This window comes from Eulemur rufifrons, chromosome 11 (assembly GCF_041146395.1).
Source record: "Eulemur rufifrons isolate Redbay chromosome 11, OSU_ERuf_1, whole genome shotgun sequence".
Taxonomy (NCBI): domain Eukaryota; kingdom Metazoa; phylum Chordata; class Mammalia; order Primates; family Lemuridae; genus Eulemur; species Eulemur rufifrons.
In genome coordinates, this window is record NC_090993.1 from 9,872,729 (window position 1) to 9,895,607 (window position 22,879).

General features: G+C 35.6%; 1 protein-coding gene across 1 annotated transcript in view; it reads right to left on the minus strand.

Annotated features, from left to right (window-relative positions):
• Positions 1-22,879, minus strand: part of LYST (lysosomal trafficking regulator) — a 162,987-nt gene that overhangs the window by 72,072 nt on the left and 68,036 nt on the right. The window contains exons 17-27 of the mRNA XM_069484565.1: positions 20,631-20,876; positions 18,417-18,590; positions 17,342-17,491; positions 15,635-15,772; positions 11,969-12,167; positions 8,935-9,066; positions 6,481-7,108; positions 5,587-5,764; positions 3,626-3,795; positions 1,949-2,179; positions 107-273 (exon numbers count right to left, since the gene is read on the minus strand). Coding sequence (XP_069340666.1) covers positions 107-273; positions 1,949-2,179; positions 3,626-3,795; positions 5,587-5,764; positions 6,481-7,108; positions 8,935-9,066; positions 11,969-12,167; positions 15,635-15,772; positions 17,342-17,491; positions 18,417-18,590; positions 20,631-20,876 — 2,413 coding nt within the window. The remainder of the gene's footprint in view (positions 1-106; positions 274-1,948; positions 2,180-3,625; positions 3,796-5,586; positions 5,765-6,480; positions 7,109-8,934; positions 9,067-11,968; positions 12,168-15,634; positions 15,773-17,341; positions 17,492-18,416; positions 18,591-20,630; positions 20,877-22,879) is intronic.

The following is a 22,879-nucleotide window of genomic DNA, read 5'->3' on the forward strand; positions in this document are numbered from 1 at the left end:
GTTAAACGTTCAGTAAAAGAGCTTTTAAGAAGAAAGAGATTAGGCTCAAATAACATGTTTGGCTACTATACAACTCCCCCCAAAATCCATAAAAATTAAATCTTACTTTGTGTCCTCTTGTTTTTACTATTTTGAAGATATCCAAGTAGGACGATCAGGTCTTCAATAACCCTAAAATACTGTGGCCCTGAGGAACTGCAAGCATGAATTGTAACTGCTATGAAAAGCTGCTGTATATCACAAGCAAGCAATCTGTATTCACTCAAAGGAATGCTAAAAATAACAACAAAGAAAAAGAACAGAACATTTATAAGAAAAAGAACAAATAATTTAAGACAAAGACAGGTGTTTTAAATTCCTGTTCTACCGGCATGCATTCATCCATGCAGTCATTCAGTATTTATCCCTGCTTACTCTATGGCAAGTAACACGTACTACATGCTAGAAGTAGTATAAGAGACACACTTTGACTCCTGTCAAAAATACAGTTTTTCAGAGTACCAGATAAAGACACCTCTATAAACAGTAAGAAGCAGTAAGTGTAACAATAGAGCTTAACACAAGATACTATGGGAATACATAAGCAGGCTCCTAGCCCACACTGAGGGTGAAGATTGTATGGGTAGGAACAGGATCATTCTGAGAAGGTTTCTCAAAGAAGGTGAATTTGACTAAATTAATTAACCTCTCTGAATCTCACTTGTATAAATTATAGTTATTTTAAGGACTAAAAGAGATAATAGATTTGAACATATATTAATCACTTATAAATAACCAATAAATATGAATTAGTTACTTCTGCCCCTCAATTTTAATCTTGATAATCTACCTCAGTGTGTGATGTTAGATTCAAATACTTCTTTCCATTTATGTTTTCCCAGTCAAGCAAGGGTTAGAAATAGTACCTGTCTCAGGCCAATCAATAGAGTGGCATACAGGGACATTCGTTAAGTATAATTTATTTTAAAACAAACAAAAAACTACTTCCAGAATAAGTCTGCAGGTACACTTCCCAAATTCTACCAATTTCATATACTGTATTATAATCAAGGCTAAGTGTTTTGTGGAAATAAAATACTTTGTATTTCTTTGCATTTCCCCTATGCCAAGCACACAGACCCTAAATATAACAGGTAGTCTGTAAAAGTTGAACTCAGTAAAGAGTCTCTCTTTGGCCCAGAGAATCACTGAAGATATGCTCTGTTCTTTCCATAAAAGTATAGATAACATTTAATGCTCTAATGTGCAACAAGTTCTTCCTGATTATTCCAGAAAAAAAAATGTGCAACAAGATGGTGCTTCTGGAGATTGATATTTTAATATTATTCTAATACAAACATTATACTGTATTATCACAAATGCAGATACCAAATGTGCAAAATCTAAATAAAAATCTAATTTCCCAACATATTTTTTAAAGTTGTTAATCTATTGGGTTGGCAGCCATTTGCCAATGTACTTTCGGCTACTAGAAACTAATTTATGGTAGTAGTTATATAGTATGCTAATAACAGGACAGCACAGCAAGTTCAAAATATAGCTTTTGAAGTAAGATTCAGTCTCAACTCTATTTACTCGCTGTGTGACCCTCAGTGAGTTACTGTATCTCTCTAAACCTCAATTTCCTATTCCTGATGGGGATAATAATTTTTATGGTCTATGGTGAAAGGTTGGTAAATATATTTGGGGGCAGTGAAATTTATTCTACTTGTTTTGAAGTTATAAATACCTAAAAGTAGGTCACATAAATACTCTTTTCTTAACCAAACTTTGTTGAAAGTGATGAAAAATACACCTCTCCAAATTAATTTAATCTAAAATAAATTTTGTGGAAAAAATTGTTTGAAAGTATCATGAAAAATCAGATGCTTAAAATAACTTGTTACTAAAGTTTTCCCTTTCTAAAATATTTATCAGATATAATTTGAAATAATAATTTAAAACTTACTTCTTTTCTAATCCATTCAGGGCGGCTATTGTATTACATAACACATAGAGTAGACCATTATCCAGCAACATATCTGCTACCTTAGAACAAGAATTTAAAATTTGGAGAAGCAGTAAAAGAGCATTATGCAAGAGTATGTTGTCATATAGAGAGGTCTCTATGAGTCCCAGAATAGGAATGACAGACCACTTCTGAAAAAGTCCCATGTTTTTCACATCTTCCAGATCAAATCTATAACAAATAATACACAGTTAAGAGAACATTAGAAGCAATTAGTCACAAAATAAGGAAACTATGGGCTACTTTGTTAAGTTGATTTTGAAGTTATAAAAAATAAGTTTGTGGAGTTAGGATTCTAATTTGTTTTTTAGATTACAGACCCCCTCCACTAGAAAGATAAAAGCCAGTGCTAGATGTCCATCCCAAGATAAATACACAAACATTCATATAAAACATGCATATAATTTCATGGTTTAATTGATTCACCTCAATTCATGCATGGGCCCTTTATGTCCAAAGAAACCCTGTGTTGGGGGCTATATAACAATTCCACAGGAAAATTATTATTATTATTTTACATAGTATTTGAGAGACAGCTAGTAAAAAGAGGTCGAGCAAAAAGGAAGGAATCTTTGAGTTTTTGTCCCAATAATACTTGTCTCTGTGATTGAACAAAATTATTTAAGTATTTTGTGCCTCATTTTCCTTATCTATGAAATATGTGAGATAATATATGCCCTCCTTTTTTCTCAAAGTTGTTGTGAGAACCAAATAAGATAATACAGAATTGCCAGCCTGAGCAAGAGAAAGATCCGTCTCTACAAAAAATAGAAAAATTGGCCAGGTGTGGTGGCGCATGCCTGTTATCCCAGCTACCCTGGAGGCTGAGGCAGGAGGATCGCTTGAGCCCAGGAGTTTGAAGTTACAGTGAGCTACGATCAAGCCACTGCACTCTAGCCCTGTTGACACCAAGACCCTTTCTCAAAAAAAAAAAAAATTGCTTTTTGAAAGCCAAAAGCGTATGCAAAGGAAAAGTACTACTGAAATTACCATAATAACTAAGTAAATTCCTCAATGTCTGAATTTATCTATCACAATAAGAAGACATATTTCTCTCTGTTCTATCATAAACAGAAATAATAGTTTGACTTTTCTGCCAAACTGTTGGTTTGGGACAAAAATATTCTTTTATTTTTGTACTTATTTGCTAATCCATCAGCATTACACCAGGGTCAAATCTCAGCAATCAGTAAATCCAGGAATTCCAGGTGAGGGATTTACTCTTTTCCCGGATAACGTGAGGGCTCTGAGGAGAGTGAAGAGGTCCTCTATGGATCATTCGTGTAATCTGTCACTGAGAATATGCAAGCCACCTTTCTTTCTAGTTAACCTTCTCATGTTAATACAATACGCCAAATCCTAACTATCACTTTCTTTCATTTGATGCAGTATTTATTTGTTTCTAGTTTCTAGCTAGTGAATGAACCATGAAGGAAGAAGCTATATTATTAAAAGAAAGAACATCATATAGCAAATAATAAATTGATTCACCTGGAAAATTACTTTTAGTAGATTCTTCCTAAAGATGACCAAATAATTTTGTTAAGAGTGACTTCACTAAATTTTACATTTAAGACAAAAGATCCCTAATTATGGGGGAAGTAAGAACCCACTTACTCTTCATCAAGGCCAATATGTCGACCAAAGAACATTTCGATGAAGCATTCTAACAATTCCTGAGTTCCCCGATGAAGATACAATTGGTTGGCTAGCAAGGAAAATCCACGATTCTTCAGAAATTTATCTTTTTGTTCCTTAGATGCTCTATTAAAATATGCATCTAATAACTAAAGTAAAAATTTAAGATAATTTAGATAATATATTAACATTTAATATACACAAATCAGACAGGAATCACACTTGCATTTGTTAAGTTATTAAGTTCATATGTATAGAAGAACATAGAAATCTCAAAAAAAAATGCCACCTCCATAGCAAAAAAAAAAAAAAATGAACTTGTCTCTAACTACTGTGGCATGCTAATGATGACTCTATTGTGGGGATCTTAACATTTCTACGGTGGGGAAAACGGGTTTTTTTAGCTGAGCACGAACACCTAGTGGACTGGTGACCTTAGCTGAGTATAAGTAGAATATCTGTGGCTAATTCTAAAGGAAAAAAATCTGTACACTATGCTCTTTCTGCAAACCTACGTATATGCATGTAGACTAGACGTCTATTTCTATATGTCTTGACAGATTATTTATCCTGAATATAAACCTGAATTTTTACCCTCTCTAGCTTCTTAAATGCAACATTTGTAACACCAAATTAACTACTTTTCCTTCCAAACCTACTTCTTCCATGGTTCCAATCTTAGAGGAAGGTGGTCCCATCCTCCTAGACTTCAAGGCTTAACTCACTTTCGGCTTTTCTATTCTGATTCCCCACATGCAATTACGAAGGTACCCCTCTTCCACTCCAGTGAATGTTTTTCAAATCTGCCTGTCCTTTGACTTCCCACTACCTCAGATCAGGAACTCATCTTTTCTCCCCTGGCCTACTTACTGAGCTAGCCTGCTAACAGAATACTCCGACCTCTCTCTCCCCTTCAATCACTCCCTCACAGTGGTGAAAGACCACTCGTCCCCAAAAACACATCTATTTACTGTCCTACTTAAAAAGCTTCCTAAGTTTACAGTATAATAAAAAGTACACCTTCTGCAGAAATCTTTCTCCGCTCCCCTTATGCTCAATTCTTCTTTATTAATTACTGCCATTGCAGCACTCATCACAGAATTCCTTGCATTTTACTTAGTTGGGCATATGACTCTCCCCCCACTAGACTATAACTCCTTGAACGTGGGAGCTTATATTATTTCCCTTTATACACCACACTGCAACTAGCCCAGTGTTTTACATACAAAATTGGACCTTAATAAATACTGGGTTGAACTGCAAGTGATTAAACAATATCTACATCCAAACGAAAGAAAATGAGAATCTTTAAAAGACCATTCCAATACTGGGTTGTGTTCTAATAGAAACCATTCACATAAAACATTCATTCATTCAACAATATACTCAGTATCTATTATATGCTAGATACAAGATGCCTACCATCATGAAGTTTATATTTGTGGGAGATTAAAAAAAAAAGTACACAGATAAATTTAAAAGATAATTAGAAGACATAAATAGGATATATGATAGAATAAATAAAGAGCAGGGCTAGAGGGAAGTGATTTTGATAAGGTAATCAGGGAAGGACTCTCCAGAAAGGTGACGTCTGAGCTAGACCTGAAGTAAATGTCTAAAATTTGATATTACACTGCAGAAGAGATTTCCAATGAATCATGTGTTCCCTGTAATTTTTGCAAAAATGGACTAAGTGTTTGGATATGTGGATATGTTGGTACATTTTAGAAACATATTGATATGAATCAATATATGGAGAAGGATTTAAAATTGGATGGTAATACAAAAATATGAGTAAGAAGTAACAAACTATATTGATTCATTATTCCTAAGTATAAAATAAAGCTTTACGTTTACTTTAACATATATTTTCAAATTTTAAAATTACACATATATTTATTTTTCAGAACTAAAACAACATATCCAGTATTTGCCCTTACTTTTATCACTCCTTGTTGTATAGCTGGTGAGGGGTGGTTAACGAGGACCAAAAGTAAGTCTGCTTGAATAAGCTTGTCCATCACATTCTCAAGCATCATATCAGGTAGGATGAGAAGAACTCCACGTAAGAGTTCATATAATCCACAGCATATAGGTACCAAACAGTCTTCGGTTACACTAAAACAGAGACCAAAAAAGTCTTACTAACACAGTATCAGGGAGAAGAGTACATGATGATTACCTTAAGAACTGTGAAGAGCAGTAATAATTTTACCCTGTGAAACAAATATTCACAACGTTTAAGAAACATTCCTAGTTTAACTGTAATTAACAAATTTACCATCACTATTTATCACTGATTTTTTTAGACATATACTCGACTACTAAATACTAAATACTATTCTATTCTGCATCTATGATGTCTAATACAGTGGTCACTGCCACTTGTGCTATTTATACTATTTAAAATTAGATTTAAAATTCAGTTCCTCAGTTGCACTAGCAATATTTCAAGTGTTCAACAGGCATATGTGGCTACCGCTGATTGTATTGGACAGCTCAGATAAAACACGTCCATCATTGCAGAAAGTTTCACTGGACAGTGCTACTTTAGATGTTATTGGAAATAATAATAAACCTTATCAATTCTCTGAACTGAAGAATTTTTCTGTAATAACTATAAGGAATTAAATTAACTATAAGATATTCTTTTCTTTGAGAGATATTTACGGTTTAACTTTAGTATTAAAATAAGGAGAAAAGCAACTTTCTGTTTGTTATTAACAGATCTGTTGTATTATAAGAAGTGACACAATGAAGACATTTCTAGAAATGTAGAGATTCTTCAAAAAACAGTAAAAACAAGGGGAGGGTACACAAAAATACATGAGTACCTCTGAGCACTTGCAGTTTGCTTGTAGTTTGACTCATAACCAAGAGAAAAGGCAAAGTTTTCCCAATCATCAGTGTTCCTATCAACAAGACTTGGCCAACGGCCAATGGCTGCAGATCCATTCTGTGAAGGAAAAGCTAGCCCAAGGCTTGCAATAGTGCTGTGGCTTTGCTGGAATGAGGCCAGTCCCTTCAGGTAATCAGGTCGGCGTGGGCAGGACTCGTCTCCAGGACTGTCGTTCTCTGGTCTGGGTTCTGCCCGCAATTCTTTATTATCTACTTTGACCGCTGGAAATCCAAATGTTCCTTTTGGGACATCACGGACAGAGGCCGGGGCTGAGAAGACAGCTTCCATCTCACAAACAGTTTTTGCAGACTCGCAGCTACTGATGAACGCATCCTCTTTGCCTTTTTTCAGTGTGTCAGAACTCCCCAAAGGATTTTCTTTCTCTGGTTGGGTAGCAACATAAGTATCTGCAATATTTTGTAACTTGTCGATGCTACAACCCAAACTTGCAGTCAATTTTCGTGGTTGTATTCCTGGTGAAGAAGTAGGAAATGCTGGTAGGCTTCTAGAACGCAGCATGTGGGCAGCCATTTGCTGTGGAATAACACTGGAAGAACTGTTTCCTGGGAACAGGAGATAAAAATGTACTACTTAAAAATCTGTTGAGACCACTTCTCCTCACTACAAATCACAACCATAGCAATAGCCCATTTATCTAGCACTGTTAAAGAAGCCATACAGGTTAATTTTCCTAGTAACTAATACATAAAATTCTGTAATGCCAAAATTTTATTTTAACCTCTTTTTATTAGAATCTTCCAAAAACATGTCTTTTTTCCCTCAATTTAATCAATGGCATTTATGAAAAACCTACAGTTATCATGCAAAAACATATGCCTTTTCACATGTCCTTAACAAAATACAGTATTGACTAAATGATTCAAAGCCATTAGGATTAATGATTCTACTATAGAGAAATTAAGTGAATTAAGTGAAACGTAGTTTATCTCAGGCTGGCAGTCACCTGGATGCAATTTGATACAGCAGAAACAGTGTGGGTTTTGTAACTAGATATAACTGGATTTAAACGATAGTTCTTTTAGTTAAGTGGCCTTAGGTAAATCACTTAATTGTACCACATGAGTGTTAGTTTCTGCAAATGTACAATGAGGGTTTTTAATATCTACTTTGTAGGGTAGCTTTAAGGATTAAGTGAGATTATATTTGTCAGGCACCTAACATGGCACCTGGCATATAATAGGTGCTCAATAAATGGTAGTACTTCTTGTTATTACTGGACTAAATGGTCTTAGTTCTCTCTCTCCTCCATTTCTATAGTCACTTCTTGCTGCTATTAGTGACAAGTACTAGTTTTCTCTCTTCTTGCTATGGCTCTCCAATTTACTGCTTCTAATATTACATGTAGTAGATCAGAAAAACTGCTCCCATGCTAAGTATATGGGATATAAGTACATGCTACTCAAGGTGTGGACTAGCAGCACGGGCATCAGCACCACCTGCGGAATTGTTAGAAATTCACATTCTCATGCTCTAGCCTATATCTACTGAAACAGAATGTATGAGGGAGGGGCCCAGGAATCTGTGTTTTAATAAGCTCTCCAGGTGATATTTTTGCATGTCGCAAATGTGAGAAGCACTGATATAAACAGGCACTAAATGAACTGCTTTAGAGGATAGGCTTTGTGGTAATAAAATAGCACCACAGCTCAGAAGTTTTTTTCCAATTATTTCTGGATTTTGGCTAGAGGACTACTGGTGCCAAAAGTTTCTGTTCAAAAGACCTAGAAAAAATTGGGGGCATGATTGTAAAGTATTTGGAAATGTTTCAGAGTGATGCATGTAATTTTTAAAAAGATCAAATAGATAGAGAGTGGGATTCTGGAGTTTCAGAGGTGCTTGCAAGCATTCTTGATGATGCCAAAGTCCAAGACAGATCCACGCAGACTGGCAGATAAAGTAGAGGGAAAGGTGTCCTGAGTCGAGGAACATGAAGCTGGAGTACTAGATGGCCATTCATCTGGCAAGTGAAGTTGTCTAAAATGATGGGTTTAGGTAGAAAGAAGAGAGTAAGGCAAAAAAAGCTTTTGAAGAAAACGGGAAAATAAATCAGAAGCTTAGTGAAGGACAAATGATTGTGATAAGTGAGGACAGAGAATGCCAGAGCAAGATAGCAGGAGCCAAATCCATCTTTTAAGGAGGCCCTGCGCTGCGGATCTCTTGTTAGATTGAGTGTAAGTTACTGATACTGGAAAGTTGTGAAAATGGATTCCCTAAATATATTCTATAATTTTTAAGTTTAATCTTCTATTTATTTAGTCTGAATATCAGGTTGTATGATACCTACTACTAAAACATGTACTATTTACTTATCTAAGAATATTCAGAACTAAAATGGGAAGGGTCATAATTTCATTATTGCTATTTTTACCTTCATTTGGTGAAGCAGTAAAACCTGATGGGCTTATTACCATAAATCCAGGGCTCGTAAGGGACCTTCCTCCGCTGCTGGAATGCCTCAGGTACATGATCGACTGCACTTTCTCCTGAAAGATCTTGCCATCTAGAATCAAAAAAATTTTTTGAGACAGCAAACTTTTAAAAAAGGATAAATAAAAACTTTAAAGGCAGATCATTAAATACAAATTCTGAAAAAAAAGATGTTCAGAGAGAAAAAAATATGCCATACTTTATACTAATGCACATACGTTAGTATTTATACTTGACGATTTTTTATTTTTTTTTTTTTTGTTGATTATTTCTGGCTACATTAACTTCTATTTTCTTTGAATTCCAACTGTATTTATAGTTATTTATATGGTTTAACATTTAACTGTTCACTTTTTATATGTTATGGTCTCTCCAAGGAGACTATTCATCTGTTCATTCCTTGAGGAAAGAACTATGTCTCATATTTTTATATATCCCTTCCAGTGTCCATGACTCCTAACCTAATACTGCTAGCATGATCTTCCTCTTCTGAGCTTCATACTTGTACACTCAACTGCTTGACTTCTTGAATGAATCACAAATGCAACAAATCTGAATCAGAATCATTTTTTTGCCCTAAATTCACTCCTCTTGTTTTGCTCTTTGGTTAGCTTGGCAGAAGTACCCAGTCCCCACGTGTGGGAACCTGGAGCCACCCTTGATCACGACCTTTCCTTTATCCATGGCAAGTCAGTCACCAGAAATAACTGACTTTATTCCTTATTTCGTGAAGTGTCCTCATCTCTATATGACGCAGAGGTTACTCTCACAGTAATCTCTCTCACAGTAATTATCTCTCACCCGATGACTGTCACAGATTTCTAAATGGTATCCTTGACAGACATCTTGTCACCCTCATATCCTCACAGCTACCAAAATTCTCTCTCTCAAATGTCAGCTCCTACTTAAAACCTTCCAGTGGCTTTCTGTTGCCTCTTTACCACCTTGGATAAAGTCCAAACTTCTACGAGATTCTCCACTATTTGGCCCCAGACCCCTCTCCAGCCTTGTTTCCTACATTACATTTCAACAGCACAGACTTACAGCTCCCTGTTAAGCTGCTTCGTTTGCCTGGAAGGCCCTTCCCTTTGATTCCTACTCATCCTCTACGACTCAGAGCAGGCATCACCTCCTCTAGGAACTGCCCCCTCAGCTCTCACATACTCTGTGCTACCAGAAAACAAAATGTTGTTGACTTCTGTATCACTGTGCTGTCTACATGGCATAGTGTAATTATCTGTTTATGCCTCTCCCCTCTCGACCAGGCTGTAAGTTTCTCAAGGGAGGATACCATATTTTACTCATCTTTGTAACTACCCTGCTTCCAGAATCTTTATCCACTGTCCTTTATCTACTAAATGTGCTGATCCTAACACAAAGTCATGCTATTTAATTTCATTTTTTTGGAGACAGGGTCTCACTCTGCTGCCAGGGCTAGAGTACATGGTGTCATCATAGCTGACTGCAACCTCAAACTCCTGGGCTCAAGTGATCCTCCTGCATCAGCCTCCTAAGTAGCTGGAACTACAGGCACACATCACCACATCTGGCTAATTTTTTAAAATTTTTGTAGAGACGGGATCTTGCTGTGTTACTGGTCTCGAACTCCTGGCCTCAAGTAATCCCCTGGCCTTGGCCTCCCAAAGTGCAAGGATTATAGGTGTGAGCAACTGTGCCCAGCCTGCTTAATCATTTTATTCATTTATTTCATTTCTTAAAATGGAGGTTGTACAACCAGTTTTCTACACCAAATTTACCACCTAGATTTCTCATAGGTACAGTCTTTCTTTCTTTCTTACATCATATTTCCCTACTTTTTAAAAAACTCTAATTATTCCATCTTTCTCTTATATTCATTCCTCTTTTTTGTCCCACTCTCTAAATAGTAATATTATAGTAGTTCTATCCTTAGCTTCCTCTTTCTTTCTTTCTCCACATACTTTTCTTCAGTGGTCTTAGCTATTCTCAGAGCTTCAACTCATTTCTATGTGGGTAGCTCCTTACAACCTCCCCCATTTCATAATTCTTACTTCCAACTGCTTGCTAGACAATCATACCATGAATAACTACAGGGTACCTCAAATACATGTATTATAAAAGCAAAGCATTATCCTCTTTCCTTAACATCCCCGGAGTCGAGTCACCCTAACCTTCCCATTTCTCCATTTATCTCTCCTTTCCAGTTCTACTGCTACTATGCCCAGATTCTATTATTTTGTCTCTTATAGACTACTATAATTGGTCTTACTATCTCTAGTTTCTTATTCCTGAATCATACTACAATAATTTACTTACATTATATCCCTTTGCTCAAAACAAAAAAACTCTTTCAGTGACCTCTAACTAGAATATAAGTTCAAATTCTCTGGCCTTACATTCAAAGATCCATTTTAATATGACCTTAGGGGAAAAATAAATAAATGATGTCACAAACTATATTTATGGCATTATTTCTCACTACTTCTTTATAGGTCCTCTATATCTAGGTAAAATTCATTATTCCTTATTTTCTCTTTCCAGTTTTCCTCCCTTTAAAGACATTCTCTTTGCCTGAAATGCTAATTCTCTAATCTACCTATCAAATTCTACCAAATTCTTCAATGCTCATGCCAGGTATCATGTAACCTATTAAATATTCTCCCTCCACAGTGGTCTGATGAAGCCCTTTCTCCTCTTAAATCTCATTAGTTCTTTTTTTTTTTTTTTTTTTATCTATTATGTACTTACCAAATATTGTTTTTTATTATAGCTATTTGAGTGTATGTCTCCTCTCGTCTCTTGCTATTTAGGCTCCCTGAAGGCAGAGGCCATGCCTGGTTCATTCTACAACTCTCTGCCTGTCCCAACCCAGTATGTAATTAGGGCAGTTTCTAGTATAGAGAGGCCATTCAAATAACAAACAAACGTGGATCAAGTGGAAAGAATAAAACAAAAGTGGAGATAGCCAAGATCTAACAAAAAATGATTATACTTACCTATGTGCAAAGAAAAGTAGAAGTTCGTGGGGTTGTGACAAACGTAAGTATTAGTAGGAGGGTGAACTGCTAAAAGGAAATTGAAGATAATTGTCAATAACTCCAAATCTGGAGGAGATCCAAGGACTTCTGCTATAATTTTCACAAATGATCTACAAACCTCTCGGGGCATGGATGTAAGCTGCCCCTCTTTGTGTTCCTGAAAAAATAAAAATCAAACTCTCATTAGATTTAAAGAACTGTCAATTTAACTAAGATTTTTCATTTAGGCAAGATACTCTTTTTAAGATAGAATTCTGTTGGTTTACAACCCGAGTCTGACCATATTTTTCATTAAATTGAGTTGCTATTTCTTAAGTCAAGCAAGCTTGTTATTAAACATTCATTAAAATTGATGGCAACTTAATTCTAGCCTATTTACCTTAATTAACAGGGGCAAAGTTGTGTTATAGCACCCAGAAGTATGGACTCAGAAGCCAAACTACTTAAGTTTGCATTCTGGCTCCTCCACTTACTAGCTGTGTGGTCTTAGGTATGTTATGTAACATTTCCATGCCTCAATTGCTTTGTCTATAATATGGGAATATTACCAGTGCTACTCCATAGGATTGTTCCAAGGATTAAAAAACACAAATTCTTTGAATAGTGCCTTACATATAATAAGTCTCATGTAAATATTAGCCACTATTAGTATTACCATCACTACTATTACTATTACTACTGCTACTACTGCTTCTTCTTCTATTCCTACTACTGCTACTACTATGGGATCAGGAGGGAAAATTTCTGATAGACAAAATTAGTCACATTAATACAATGTGCTTCAGTTTACAAAGCTCTTTCCCACAACAGCTCTATGAGAGGTTTTATCTCCCATTTCTAGAGTATGAAGCTCATATTTGACTAGCATATACCACACGGAAAGTATGTATGTAGTACAATTATAACTCAAACGCAGGCCACTGAACTCCTTCCACTACATCATGTACTGCCTGGAATAATGAGACTTGGTAGAATGCCAAGTAATTACTAAAAATAAAGATGATATAAATAAATTATTTATATCCTCTAGGTCCACCTCCCCAATGGATAGCAGCTGGCCTCTTGATCAAGGGCATGGGAAGTGAACTTCCTCATCTTCCCTCTCCCTATGTCCAGATATATATCTCTACATCTACTCTTCTTCATTTACTCTTGTGTATTGCTGAATTGAAGTACTTAAAATGTACATGTTAATTTTAAAACAATTTAGTCTACCTCAGATTTAAGAAGAGAATGTTAATTCTACAGAAGGAGAAAACACAAAACCCCTTTGCCAAGATCTCACAACTGTCAAGTGGTGATCTAAGACAGGAACACAGATCTCCTGACTTCCAATATAGAGCTATTTCTGCTACAATCATCTGCCTTTCTTCTAAATCGTACCCCTTGTATATTCTTAACTTTCCTGGTTGCAACATCAGTTAATCATTGCTAAGTCCATGCTAGCCCAAGTTTCTTCAATCTTGCACTCTCCACTAACTTCATACAAATAGTTACCAGCATCCTATTTCACTGGGGGAAAAAAAATCCCATAATTTGACCTTTTGTTAACATTCTGTTTCTCTTTTTGCTTTTGCTGCTGGACTTTTTAATAAACATTTATTATCTCACTATCTCCAATGGTCCACCACACACGCTGCCTGAAATCTGGTTCTTGCCTTCTCCACACTACCAAAATCTTGCAAGTCATTAGGAATTTCCAAGCCAATGGCCCTTTATCTGTCTACATTTTCTCTGAACTTTCTACATCATTTGGCTCAAAGTACCACCTCCTCCTGTATATGTTCTTCCCCTCTGTCCACCCCTGGCTTTCACTTTACTGAGTTTGCTGCTGCTTCTCTTGCCTCTTCGATTACTCTTTCTATCTCTCTTTCAGTAGCCCCTTTTTCCTGTTTCACGCCACGAAAATGGATATTTCCTGAAGTGCAACCCGCAGCGCTCTATAACTCTCTCACTGCATTTGTCTATCTGGTGGTGCTTACCTGGCCCCATGGCTTCACCATTATAAGTGCCCAGCAGTCATTGTCCCTGAACGTCCCACTGTAACCTCAGCTACAGAATATATAAACTCCAAGAATATCACACTGTCATATGAACTCATTGAAAATTGGCCAATAAATTTCAAAATGGATGTACGAAGGCACAAATTTAGAGGAAAACTGAGGCATAAATGAAAACATTCAGTAAGCGAGGGGCCCAAGAGATCACTGTATTGTATTCCTGACCACAAGAATCTAATTTACCGTAAGGGCCAAAAAAGGCAAAAATATATATATATTTTTTCAGAATTCATTCATTTAACAAATATTTACCAGGTGCCTGTGTGTGCCAAGTACTGAGGTCACACCGTGATCAACAAAAATATATCCCTGCCACCCTCAGGAGGCACACAGAGGGAAATAAACCATAATCTCATAAAAACCCATAAAACTAACAAATTGTATATGCACGTGGTAAGGGTATAAAGGGGAAGGGATTAATTTAGATGGAAAGGGCAAGGAAAGCATCTCTCAGGAAGTAAGTTTAAAGTTGCCGCAAGAAGGATAAGTAAGAGTTGGCCAGATGAAATGGATGAGATCGATAACTTTTAAGGCAAAAAGAACACTATGTTCCCTGATGTGGGAGAAAGCCTCACTTGTTTAAGGACAGGAAAGAAAGCCAAGGAGGCTGAGTAGCAAAAGATGAAGCTGGAGTGGTTGCCAGATCATATACACCTTATTATAATTGTCACAGATTTGGGATTTTAGCCCAACTACAATGAGAAGCCCCTAGTGCCACTGAAGCAAAGGCACTAAAAGTATAAAATATTACTGACCCCATGGAGTAGCTGTACTTATCTAACTTGACAAAGTTCCAATAGATGCCTTAGACATTTTGTAAAAACTTGGAAAATAGTCTGCAGATAAAAAAACATCTGTAAATGCAGAGAAAAAAATTTAACTAGAAGCCAGGCCACAGCACATACACTATAATGTAACTGGTGAAATTAGTGCCACTTTTTAATATAATTTTTGGATACATTTTTAAGATGCTAATTTTTCTAGTAAATTTATACTTATTTAAACGATGCGTACTTGTAAGTATTTATTTAAGGAATATGGAACAAGTTAAAATTAATCAACTAGTGAATACAATATGGTAGTAAAACTCAGCGGAAACCAAGCAGGTGGGAGGGGGGCGAAGGGGACAGGTACAATGCGTGCTATCTTGGTGATGGGCACACTTATAACTTTGACTCAAATGGCACAAAAGCAATTCACGTAACCAAAACGTTTGTACCATTATAATACTCTGAAATTTTAAAAAATTAATCAACTATGATGTTTAAGACAGCACACAATTATTATATCCCAACATAAAAAAAAATCTCAGAAATTCAGTAGTTGTTCTTTTGTAATTGAGTTAGGAATGATAACAGTGTGAAGATCAAGCTATAAGAGGCAGGAGTTGAAAAACTCCTATGCTATTTGTTGAAAGAGGAGAAACTGGATAGCAGAGAAGATGGAAAAGAGAAAAAAATCCCATTGAAAGTCCCACAAAAATTTGCTGTCTACAGTATTGAATTATTACACAGAAACAACTGTAGAAAATACCTCTCTAAAAGTAAAGTTGAATGAAAAATACCTGCAAAACCTGACAAGTCAGTAGAAAGTGATGAACCACTTGAGCTTTCAGTAACTGCTTAATATTAAACATCTGCTGGTGGTGATCTGCTCTGATGAGGACTTCTAGAGCAGCTAGCAGAGTCTCCCAAACACCTTGCTGAGAAAATAAGCACACACCAATAAGCACATAGTTACTGAAAAACATGCTGCCTACTTTTTAGAAGACATACAGGACAGAAAAATACCATAAATGCCACAAATTCAGAAAAATAGTAATAGGTTAGTTAGCTGCTTGACATGCCTTCTTAATACTTTTATGTTTTGTGGCTGCATATTCTTTGATTGCCTCGTCATATAACAGTTTTGTAATATAATTTTCTATAGAAAGAATAGAAAAATAATTCTCTTTCCTCTAGCATGTTTGAGCTGTGTTTATTTTTACTAATAATAGATTAGAAAAGTTTTTTCCAGCTTCACAACTTATCGGTAATGTGTAAATTTTTAGGGACTATTGCCAAATTTGGTAATAACCAATTTTTTTTAATTCTAAGGGTATATATACTATGAATTGCTCTTTAAATAATTATGTTTGATGATAATGTTATTATACTCTAATTAATTATAGACAATCTAGTTTTTTGCAAAAATCCCTGATACCTACCACAAATACCTACTAGAACCCTGCCACACGTGGAAGGAACAGTCTACACTAGAACTAAGGAGCCTACATGCCTATACAATTCAGGCTGTTTAAAACCAGGGCAGAAAGAAAACAGCTCTATACTCATTCCCTGCCTGGGTTCAGCCCATTCATTACAGGTGTCAAGATGTAGTGCCTAGACCTCAGATCTATCTATGTTGCTTACTTTATGCTTATGATGAAACCTTACCCTACACACCACCATCCCAACTCTTAGCCAGTGTGGCTCTCCTACTCAGAAATGTGTCTGTTTTCCCGACCTGACTCCCCTGACTTTAGCATGCCCCCCTTTCAGAGTTTTCGGTAAATGCAAGTCTTCAGCTGATCCAGATGAGCCTGTATGTTCCTGCCTGAGTGCAGTCTTCTCAGCCAGCCCAAGCTCTGATCCGTACCCTCCAGCTCAGCATTACCCATGGCTGTTCAAACTTTTGCATGGGAAATAACCTCCAGATTTTTATTTATAATTAACATTACACTGAAGCAATAAATTCATTCTTTTCTTCAGAAGAAAAATTAGATAAATATTTAAAAGTATATGCTTCTATTCACAATAGCTAAAATGTGGAAGCAATTCAGAGTCCTTCAACTGATGAATGGATAAGTAAAATGTGGCATATAAACAGAATGGAATGTTATTCAGCCTTAAAAAGGAAGGCAATTCTGACAGATGCTACAACATGGATGAACCTTGAAAACATTATGCTAAGTGAAATAAGCTAATCACAAAAAGATAAATACTATATGATTTCACTCATATTAGATAGTCAAAATCATAGACTCAGAAGTAGAATGGTGGTTGCTAGGGAGTGGGGAGAACGGGGTAAACGGTATTGTTTATTATTGTTCAAAGGGTACAGAGTTTTGGTTTTACAAAACAAAAAGTTATGGAGATGGATGGTTGCACAACATTGTGAATGTACTTAATGCCACTGAACTGCAGACTTAAAAATTGTTAAGATAGCAAATTTTGTGTTACATGTATTTTACCACAATAAAAAAAATAGAAAAAAATTACATATTACATGCCTCTGCTTTATTCCATATCTTCCAGTCAAGCAATAGCTCCTCTAATAGTTTAACATCTTGGATTATAGCATTAGACTCCACATCCAACTTAAACTCTCCATTCTCATTGATGTGAATAATATCTTCACCACAGCAACCTTCGAGAAGAGTCTATAGAAAATTAGTATTAATACAAGATGCATTAATAATTGATTAATCAAAAAATTCAACAGAAACATTAAGTTTTTAATCTTAGCAATCATAACATTAAATTCAAAGGAAAATATAAATAACTCAACATTTCACAAAATATCCTTAATTTGTTTTGTAAAACAATTCAGATGAATAGAAAAATCCCAAACTTTCAAACATTTCTAAGTAATTACTAGATTTCAAACATGGGGTAAAACAAACCACATTCTATTTTTACTTTTTAAATTGAATTAATCTGCCATTAGGCTTTAAAACCTTTTCAAAAAAGTAGTAAGGATTTATGGCATAAATGTATGGATCTTGATACTTTAAACAGTTGTGGGTAGAAGGAAGGGTAGGGGAATCATCTTTTGCCTTGGCATCAATACCTTCAGAGAAAAATATTTTCACAGTGTTATCAAATGCTTTTGGCTAGAAAGGTATTTAAATACATGATGACAGTGAGATCGTATTAAAACTAACACTGATATCAGTAACTGTAAAAGCTAACTCTGTAGCAGCACTGCCTAATGGAATGGTGTCTCTCTAGCTGTCTGGAACACTAGGTTGCGTTCCATAGTGATGGGAGCTGAAACAAACAAATCCATCAATCTACAGAATGAGGGAATGGCATGGCAGACATCTGTGGTCCACTGAGATCTAAAGTTTTATGAATTTATTTATTTATTTTTTACTTTTCTAAAATGCTATAATGAAAAGAAAAGTGTAATTATTTAAATGATGAAAAGAACCAGAAGAGTAACCTGTTTAATTAAATATATACTGAGTTTCCTTCATTTTCTTCAGGAATAATTGAAACACAAAACTATTATTGAAAGACTTTGATGAAGAGATGAGTATCACTGCATATGAAACTATAACAATACATTTTATGAGGTCATACCTTCAAAATGTGAAAGCCAACGATGCATTTTTGTTTGATCAACACCTGATGAATCATGGAAAGTCCATTACAATTTTCTAATTCATGTGCTCTTTGTTGGTTGTGTTTAATTAATGAGAGTATAACTTGCAGTGCCAATGCTTGAGTTTCTTCACAGCTACTGAGTTCAACAACCTAAAAAAAAGTGAATATATTTTATTACTAATTTGTTGAGAATAAAAAAGTAACATGCATGATTATCATCCATTAGGTAATATCAATCCACCAGTTTCCATGAAAGTTTATTTTTTAATGCTCATACTGTACTTATTTAAGAATTGTAGATAAACAAAACTGAGAGAAAGGCATAAATTCCATGCTCTTTTACTATAAATGAACTAAAATAACATTAACAACCTTAGAGGTCAGTAGCACTTTATAATCAGTGATCTGAAGTGTCAGCAAAATGCCTCAAGTTTTTGATAAATTAGTCAATCAACAAACAGGCTCTGAGTTATGTGCTGTGGAAGATAAAAAGAAGTAAAAGACATGATAACTGCCCCCAGTGGGACTTACAGTCTAATCAAACAGATAAGATGCACATATAAAAACCACATATTGTGTCTTGTACTTCAATTCAACCAAGGCTTTCTGACAACACACACCTATTATCATGATAAAGAAGGCAAAGAAGACAAAACAATAGGTGTGCCAGGAGAGCACAGAAACCACTCTGACCCCTCTCTGCTTGGTTTAGGGAAGGATATACAGAGAGCAAATGGCCTAGAAGGAGAGCCAAATCCTGGAAAGCAGGAATAAAGGGGTGGCTACAGGCAGGGCACAGGCAGAAGAGAGGTAAAGGCCTAAACTGGAAGTTCATGGTACATCTGCAAGGCTGCAGGTTGCCTCTTTGGTTGGATCGTGGAGATTAGGCTCAAAAGGCAGGCTATGCATGTAAGGATTTTAAAGAGACTGAATTTTATTTTTGTAAGGGAGGAGGTAGGATACTAAACAAAGTTTCTAAGTTTTAAATGTGAAAATATACTTTAAAAGTCTTACTGGCAATATCCTGAATGTATGAAGATAAAAATTTAACTTTTATATCTAGGATGCATTCCCTGTGTAACAATAATCATAACAAAATTATATTCAATACCTTGAGGAAAAAGGAAAAAAGGATATTCATTTTGAAATTATACAGTGGTATAAAAGGAGGTCACAGACTGTTGATGAGGAGTTAAATGAAGAGCTGTTAATTTTTAAAACACTAGAGGACAATCTATTTAACTAGATACTAGATGCAAAAAAAAAAAGTATGAAAAAGAAAGAGGGGGAGAAGGAAAGATAGCTTGCAGAATATGGTGGGTCAAATGCTAACAAGATATTTATAAGAACACTAACAACAACAAATGCCGATTATTGCAAAATTAATCAAAGGTGGTCCACTAAAGAAAGAAAGCCAGTTAGACAGTGCAAATTTGATAATGTTGCAGAAGTTAGGGATAAAATGAAGAAGGTATTCTGAGGATGAAGGAAGATCAAGCTGCTTTCATTAAACATGGATATGGACCCTGAGGAAGTAGAAATGATTTGTACCAAAGTGAGACTATTTGTACCCTTTATTATAGATTTCAGCAATCCCTAAAATAATCAATCTACAATTATTCACTGCCTATTCTGCATCAGAAGAGATAGTCTGTCCTTGCTTTCAAACAACTAAATAGAACAGATAATTAAAATAATTGTTCTCAAATGGTACTCATGGCCCAAGTCAAACTTTCTATATTTCTGCTCTTTAAAAAAAACTCAAAACTCAAATAAATTAAAGGCTTTTTTTTTTTTAACTAATTTGTTGACCTTTGGTTTCTTCTGAGCATTGGAAAGCTTTAAGGGATAAAAACCCCACAAACCTTATTTTAAAAGTGCATTTCTTTTATATTACTATGGCATAGATTTTTCTTTCCAAAAACAATTTTACATCTTGTACATTTAACATTTAATTGTTCTAATTACATTTCTGGTTAATAGAAAACTTGTAAAATCTTCATAAATTAGAAGAAACCTTAACAATCTGTGGCAGAAAGCTTGATGACATCTTTAATAGACAATTTTCCTATCTTAAAGGTTTAAGAGAGTTGAGTGTAGCTTTTTCTGGTAATCCAAAAGAAACTGTTAAATTTATCAATAATAAATAACCAGTTCTCTTTAGACAAAACTATAACCAGTGATTCTTACCCTAGCAAAAAGAAAAACAAAGATACCAGTTCCACCAATCTCGTGCAAAATGCCTTGCATAGTTTTACATTCAGTAGGCTGGAGATTCTTTAGATGATGAGGTTCCAATAAGATGCTCTGAACTTCTTTTGAGCTGAAGGGTCTTTGAGAGAGCTGACTTTTCATCTGACCTTTAAGTCTAATCACCGGCTCATAGATGGTATACTGGGCAGGACAGTAAGTTGTATAAACAACTGAAAGACTTTCCTGAAACACAAATAGTTTCCTTTAGTAACTAAACAAGTTAAAATGTTATCAACTAGCAAACACATTTCAAAGTGAAAAGACACCCAACTAATCTTTTTATTTTTTAAAAAAAGACAGCTACTACACTAAACAAAGATGAACATGAAAAGCAAGACTGCTTCTAACAAAGCAGTTTCATTTAGCAGTGATCAATATAAACCACAACAAAGTTGAGGAGGATTCCAGCTTTGATCAGTTGTTTAGAATAAACATGAAATTAGACTTAACATGAATTAACAGCTAAGCCTTATACCACACTCATTACATATCAGGCACTGTTCTAAGCACTTATAAATACTGAGAACTCTGGGCCAATTTACCTGAAATTTTTGCTTTGGATTTGCTTATGGGTTGGCTACTCATTTAAAAGTGACTCTAAACTAGATCTTTCTTTCTAATTGAATAAAATTCTAGACTGTCAGCACACCTAACGAAAATTAAATAGAACTTTCAATATCTCTCCCATGTAAAGGATAGCTGCAATCAGCTTTTGGCTTCCTGTCAAGATTCTCTAAACTACTTTAAAAATTAAGGTAGGTTTGTTCGTTTGTTTGTTTGTGTATTGATTGATTGATACGGGGTCTTGCTACGTTGCCCAGGCTGGCCTCCCAAAGTGCTAGGGTTACAGGCACTAGCCACTGCGCCCAGCCAAGGTAAATTTTAAATGTATAATGTACTTTGAGGTGGTTTCAGTGGCAGCTGCTGCCACGCCGAGGCTCAGGGAAGTCATATACATTCAGTGTCTTCTTACAGATGTTGGTGGGGGGCCTTGGGCTTTGATCATTTATGACTCACAGCAATCAGACATACCACCTAGCATACTTGCACACTAAACCAATTATACAGGCTGTTATATATGATTAGGTTGGAAAATAAAGTTTCAAGCCCGCAGTAGTTTTAGTCAGAAACCTGACACCATACCTTGACACGAGGGCACCACCTCTCCCTGACCGCTCTTTCAGGACCTCATAACCTCCAAATCACTAAATCAGACTTAAAGAATTTGCTTTCTAAAAAAAGTTTTCACATAAAACCCTTAGAATTTTTATTTGTGATCATTTCTGTTGAGTTTTACGACTTACATGACCTATACTATACTCTTTCAGGAAAAATAAAAGAATTAGGGGGAACTTTTTTATGAAACAATTGTGTGAGCTCCTCAGTTTCCTTAAAGCAGAGGTTCTCAAAAGTGTGGTCCCCAATCAGCAGTGTCAGTGTCACCTAGGAACTTATTAAAAATGTAAATCCCAGGGCCACAATGCAGACCTACTGAATCAGAAGTGCTGGCCCAGTGACCTATATTTTAACAAGCCCTCTGGGTGATTCTGATGCACAATCAGGTGTGAGAACCATTCCTTAAAGCATGTTTTGTGGCTTTGTTTGTTTTGTTTTTGTTTTTGTTTAATTGAATCAGAGTCTCACTATGTTGCCCAGGCTGGTCTTGAACTCCTGGATTCAAGTGATCTCGCCTAAGCCTCCTGAGTACCTGGGATTACAGACACATGCTACCATGCCTGACTTCCAAAGCATGTTTTCTTAATGGTGAGACATTTGGGACGGGATCATCCTTTGTTATATAACAGTGCTCATGTACTACAGAGCATTTAGCGTGCCTGGCCCTCAACCAATAACAATTGACAACCAGATCCCCCTGCTTCAGGTCAACAAGAACAAGAAAAAATACATTCCAAAACAGCAGTCTCCTTCAAGTAAGAAATATCCCTGACCTATAATTGTACTTCTCATAAGAAGTAGGTATAAAATAAACTAAACCAATAAACTTACTACAGAAATATAATTTCAAGGAAAAGAGAATGTAAGTATAAAACCTGAAATATATTTTGAAGGAAGTCAGAGTTCTAAATTTTTTCAGAAAAAAACATATTCTAAGAAAAGAAAATGCTAAGGAACAAAATGAAAAACTTTAGAAATCTAATTTATAACTAATTACACACTTCAACAAT